Below are 6,519 nucleotides of genomic sequence, written 5' to 3'. Positions count from 1 at the left end.
TCTGGTTTGACTATGAATTAAAAAAGTTGAACCATTAACTGCAGACAAGTACATTGTCTTGTCTTGTTGATCAGTAATGTTTGACTATGAATTCAAAAAGTTGAACTATGAAGTATGAACTGCATAGAAGCACCAACTTGTATATAATTATAATTGGATTCGTGTGATGATTGTAAAACACTTTCATTGCTTGTGAAAATGAGTACTCACACCGAAAGAAGCTTTTCTCAGCTACCAATATTCTTTCATAATCTTCAAAGAACAAATCCTAATACCTTCACAGCCATCAAGAAAACGGATACCAACCTCTTTCAATTATGTTTCGTGGCTTTAGGTTGTGTGGTATAAAATATTTGTTTTATTGAGTTAATTAATATTTCTTGGTAATGTATCTCGTTTATTCTTTTCTTTCAAAACTAAAAAGTGTTTGTTTTTTTATGCAGATCCGTACCTTCCTTAGGTGCATGATACCGTTAATATATGTGGGTTATTTACCCCTACTTGGCAACTATTTGACAACAATGTACTTCGCGGTGGCTTTGGATGGAAACCATGAACCCCTACTCTTAGCAATTGGTTTGGGAACCTTAGAGTGTGAAGAATCATGGGAATGGTTCATGATGAAGTTAAAAGAATGTTTAGGTGAGGATACAGAGGTTGGTTTCATAAGCAACCTATGTGATAAAATAGACTTTGCTGTTCAGAGAGTCTACCCAGATTCGTATCATGGATATTGTCCTAAATATATAGCTCGAAAAATACGAGATTCTGTCGGACATAATGATACGAAAGTCGAAACGTTGTTTTGGAAGTCATACAATGCATATAGTGTTCATGATTTTTACTTGTGTTTGGAAAGGTTGCAAAGTGCATGTAAGAAACCACCTTTCTTCACCTTGCTTAGGAGTCCAATTTTCTGGCTTGACAATATAGCAATTTCAAAATGGGCACGAGCATTTTTCCCAAAACTACGTTACAATGTTAAATTGATTGATATTCCAGAAATGGTGAAAATTATATCCACATCCACACGTGAGTTTCCTATAACAACGATAATTGAGTTAATCAATACGTCGATACAATCAACGTATGCTGAACGGGCTGAAGTTGCAGGTAACTTTATACTTATATTTTGTTTTTTTCTTGTATTATTAATTTAAAATTAACAAATATTACAGGGAGGTTGTCTATTGGGGTGACTCCTTATGTTGAGATTAAGGTTCAAAAGCATGTATTGTGTTGTCATTCGATGCAACATTATGTTAGAACCAACAACTCGTTTGTCGTCCATGGTCGTTCATAATTGGAAGCATGTACTTCATTCGAAGAAGTTACTGCATTCGACGACATTTGTAAATATGGGTGTTGGTTTCGTTTAGATGATATGGGTGTTCGTTTCGTAGCGCTTAAACATCTATTTATAATAATAAATAGAGGACTATGAATTAAAACTTTGACTACGAAATGGTTGCATTTGGACTATGATTTGCAGGTTACTACAGTGACTTATCATGTCAAACAGTCATTTATGTCTTGTCACTTCAAAGTTTGACTACGATTTGTAGGTTACTACAGTGACTTATCATGTCAAACAGTCATTTATGTCTTGTCACTTCAAAGTTTGACTACGATTTACAGGTTACTACAGTGACTTGTCATTAATGTCTAGTCATTTCAAAGTTTGACTATGAATTACAACTCTGACTACGAAATGGTTGCATTTGGACTATGATTTGCAGATTACTAGTATGTATAAATACCACTTATAGCACCATTTTATTAAAATCGCGACTTTATTATGAGTCCCTCACAAAATTTTAAAATTTGCTCATGCAACGAAGTAGATTGTTACTACTGTGATGCAGTCGACCCTTTTTTACACCCTCTTCAGCAAGCCCATATATGTCGGATGAAAATTTTGAAGAATTGAAAAAGGCTGAAGAACAACAAGAACAGGATAAAGAGTCATCCCGACTTCTTCGTCAACGTCGTAATGAAATTACATCGGAATGCAAACAAGCTCAAGAATGGATAGACCTCAATAAAAACAAAATCAAAGAGCATGAAGAATGGATAAAAAAGACTAAGAAGACAATCAAAATGACTAAAAAATGGCTTGTTGAGAAGGACACGCAGATGATACAGCTTAGGATGCAAAAGGATCGTTTGGAAGATAAAATGAGAATTAGGGATGACTATATAACAACCGAGAAAGAGAAGTACCCATTGCAGTTCGCTGACTTTAATAATTAGTTAAAAAATTGTTGTGACATTATCATGAGTTGAGTTTGGTTTTTTTTTATTAACATCTTTTTTTTACCGTTAAGCTTCATTTGTTGTTATAATATGCAAACTAAATATTATAATATAAAAGCTTCATTAATTGTTATAATCTGCAAACTTAACTAAAATATGAAACCATAACATCTTATAAGATTTAATAAAAACATTACATTACAAAATAAGTTAACAACTCTTCATTTTAAGGTTGTTTTATATCAAAATCGGCGTCATAGGTTTGTGAGCAAGTCGCAGAACCACCAATATTAAATGCCGTTTCCGTAGTAGAAATTGTCGTGCGACGTGCTCCACTACCGGACGCCCTTCCAGTACAATTGTTTCTCGTGTGTCCTACTTGACCACATGTAGAACACTCTTTTCTAATTGGACCCTCGCCTTGGGATGGAATGCGGTTTGTGTTTCTTGGCCTGCCTCGCTGACGTTTATCCATTATAGGTGGCTTAACAATCATCAAATCATCGGGATCTCCCATTTAGATGGCTTTGGCAAAGGGTTTACTGATTCCACATACGTTTTCCTTAGTGTTTCGGTAAAGTAAGCATTTAATGCATACCTCGATCAGTCTTGGTAATTGTTGACTGTTAAACATCTTATGAGATGACCACAAGGTATGCCATCAAGTTGCCAATGCCTACATGTACATGTCATTTGTTGGAAATCAACAATCACGTTTTGTGCCCCCTTTTTGACCTCGCATTTCATATTTGAGATCATGCGAACATCCCACTTACTACAAGTTTTTTTGTTTTCTTTTACAATATCATCGGCCCAAGGGGTGAGTGTTGTTGTTGCTTCCGCTTAACAAATAGACAAAATTACAAAGTTAAGATCAATAACATGAGATTTAATAAAAAATTAATATTAAAAATTAACTTAATACCTGCAAAGTTACGTCTTTGAAACCACTATTGTTGTATTGTTGCACGAAAAAAATCGATCAACATAAGTATCGGCACCTTACGTGTGTGTCTAGGTAATGCATTTATAGACTCCGCACTGTTAGACGACATAAGATTGTATCGGTTCCCTCTAAAATGTGCCTAAACCAAGTTTCTGGATTTATACTTTTTAAGTATTCTCATACTGGTTCTTTTGTCTTTTTCATAACTTCCATGGCAGCGTCAAAAGCATCAACTGTATACGCCCTACAAGCCTCCCAAAAAATTCCTTTAACTGTCTTACTCTTCCCGAATCTAGATACTATGTTGAAATACAAATGGACACCACATATTCCGTGATGAGCGTGAGGAAAAATGTTGGCAACGGATGTCGCTATAGATGGAGACCTATCAGATATAATTGTAAGCTCCTCCATATTGCCTATGCAATCACGTAGTTTTTGAAAAAACCATGTCCAAGAATCTGTACACTCATTTTTGCATATACCATATGCAACCAGTAATATTTGGTTTTGTCCGTCCTTAGCAACTGCAAGTAACATGGTACCTTTGAACTCGCCCTTTAGGTGGGCTACATCTACCACAAGGACCGGTTTACAAAAATTGACAAAAGCGCGTACCTACAATACATTGTATATCTATTCAAATACACCAAAATAAAAATATAAATAATAATAATAAATTAAAATACTAACCGATCAACCAAGTGCAACGTACAAAAACTCAAAGCGATCATCACCATCTGTTTGAATATGTGTCACCGTACCCGGATTATGTTTTACCAAATTGTGGAAATAAGCCGGAAGTTTGGTAAAAGAATCCTCTTTCGTACCCCTTAACAACAACAATGCATATTGCTTTGCACGTCAAGCCTGGTGGTATGAGATATTGATATTCAATTGAGCATTCATATCATTAATAATATCTTTTCCCCGATAAACTCTACTATAATCTTCAGCCAAAACATCAGCAAAATATTCAACCAAAACATATTTATTTGCTTGTCGATGATTAGGTTGCAAAATTGTTGAAGAACATGTGTGTACATCAACATATTTATTCACTTGGAAAGGTCCACCTGAATTTTTAATTCCTTTTGCTCTTAGTAACCAAGAACAATTTTTCGAAACACACACAACCTCATACCTTGATTTGGTGGATCTACTTGTCCTCGTCTGAAAACCTTCTCGAAGACATTTTTTCCCAATAGCCCGTTTTAGAAGTTCTTTGCTGTTAAATATACTCTCACATTCAATCTTTTGAAGATTGATGTCTACCATCTGTGTTGGGATATCTTCATTAATATCAACTGGACATGCTGGTACAGGGGGCATACTGTAAAAAGGTTATCGGGAAACTTAACTTTAACTTCATCACTCAACTCATCTCCATTTGAATTGCTTTGTAAGTCAGTTATATCTAAACCTACATCAGCAACATCAACATAATCCCCGTAAACATGCATTTTTTCATCTTTTTTAGTCATAACTTTTTTCTTTTTACTTTTATCTACTAGACGTCTATTCAAAACTTTAACTTCTTGTTCGGGAACATCAACAAAAACACCACCAACGTCATTAAGATATGTACCAACATCATCATCACCAACATACTTGTAATTCTCAGGATCCACATAGTGAATAGGTGAATAACTTACATTAACATTTTCAGCAACACTGTGAAATTGAGGTACACTAGGAGTATTGAAAGTACCTATCGGATCGTTGCTCCCTTTATAGCTGCATAAATTAACAACCGGCTGATTTCCACTCTCGCCAACCTCATTAACCTCATCTCCTTCATCAACCACCACAAACACTTTCACAGCCTTTCCTCCACTACATTTGATTACATTTATCAACATTCTAACATCCATGTCTTCAACCATGGCTATATAATGATTCAATTCAGGATGATGGAAACGAAGACTAATTTTATATTTGTCTAACAAACCAATTTTGCTTCTCACCAAAGATACAAACTCACTATAAGTAATATACTCAGAAAATATCAAAGCGAATTCAGAAATACCTCCATGTGGACATACGTATTCCAGATTTGTTTCACTAACTTGCCATCTCTCACCAGTTACAAGACAAACCAAATATTCAATCACTTTTTTAGAGAGATTTTTACAGAAATTTTCTAAAGAAATAACAAGTAAACTGATAATTATTTACAAAAGTTTATATATAATAAAGTTATTTCATAGTTAAACCCATTGATTTCATAACAAAAAAAAACAATAAAATTGCAGATAAAAAAGAGAGGAAATCGCAGATGGACATAGTCTATCTGCAATTTTAGCCTGAAAAAGCCTATATATACAAAAAAAATAAAAAATAAACCAACTGCGAATGTAGAAGTGGCTAAAGCACGTCTGTGCTTTAGCCACTTATACATTAGCAGATGGATAGGCAAAATCGTAGATGTGGTGGTTCCATCTATGATTTAAGTGGCTACATTTACAATTTTGTTTTTTTTTTTGACTATTTTCCACAAAGTAATTAATGTATTTGGCTAAATTTGCAATTATCTCAAAAAATAATTAGTAAGATTAAGCTGATTTGTCATTTTCTCTTTGAAAATTGATACATTATACATCCAGAAAATTAGATGTATACTTTACAATTTACCCAAATCCGGCATGAACATAATGCGAGTTGACCATTCTTCTATTTTTTTATAACTGATAACCAAATACCTTTTTCTTATCTAACCTAAAGATTAATAAACAAAATAATAATAATAATAATAATAATAATAATAATAAATAAATAAATAATAATAAAAAAAAAACTTGAGGCTTACGAGCTTATCCATTTACAACTTTTGTAGTATCCTAGTCAGCAACGTGGCATGTTTTGGTCAAATCTGAGAAAAACCAACAGCCATGTGATGTTCAGATCACTCCACGTCTCAAAATTAGAATATTGTCTTATGAAACAAGGTCACATGGTATAAGTTGTTTAAGGTTTTATTGATGACACACACCCCCTTTTTTTCTGGACCGAAGGAGAATGGGCAACTGGACCCTTCTTCTTTCTTGTGTACGAGTGTACCACTTCACCAACATTATCTTTTTGACTTTTTATAATTTGTAGCAAAATGATACATATCCTTATCGGTTATGGTCTTATCATATGATTTTCTCAATTTCATATTTATTCCTTTCTTTTGCCACTTTTAGATCTTAAATTGTCATTTTATTTGTCTAATTTCCCATTTTAGTATATTGTCATCTTATCCGAATTTGATCATACATGTTACCGAGAATTTATGATTTCTTCACTTGTATACATCAATAAAAACTTACCAA

The 6,519-nt window shown here is 33.8% G+C and overlaps 1 protein-coding gene across 1 annotated transcript; it reads left to right on the top strand.

Moving 5' to 3' along the window:
- The first annotated feature begins 521 nt into the window (after positions 1–521).
- Positions 522–1,303, top strand: LOC145139097 (uncharacterized). Its single transcript, XM_079073041.1, has 2 exons — positions 522–1,113; positions 1,179–1,303. Exons 1-2 carry the CDS (start codon positions 522–524, stop codon positions 1,301–1,303), a joined length of 717 nt encoding a protein of 238 aa, XP_078929167.1.
- Positions 1,304–6,519: the final 5,216 nt, after the last annotated feature.

The sequence above is a fragment of the Lactuca virosa genome, chromosome 9, assembly GCF_052849685.1.
Source record: "Lactuca virosa cultivar CGN04683 chromosome 9, Lactuca_virosa_CGN04683_v6, whole genome shotgun sequence".
Lineage (NCBI taxonomy): Eukaryota > Viridiplantae > Streptophyta > Magnoliopsida > Asterales > Asteraceae > Lactuca > Lactuca virosa.
This window is presented reverse-complemented; position numbering and strand designations above follow the sequence as displayed.

What these genes read in the sequence shown, in the direction of transcription:
- LOC145139097 (XM_079073041.1), top strand. Translation starts at nt 522, where the DNA reads ATGTACTTCGCGGTGGCTTTGGATGGAAACCATGAACCCCTACTCTTA. An exon ending in TGAACGGGCTGAAGTTGCAG is followed by an intron (nt 1,114 to 1,178) that starts GTAACTTTATAC and finishes CAAATATTACAG; the next exon opens with GGAGGTTGTCTATTGGGGTG.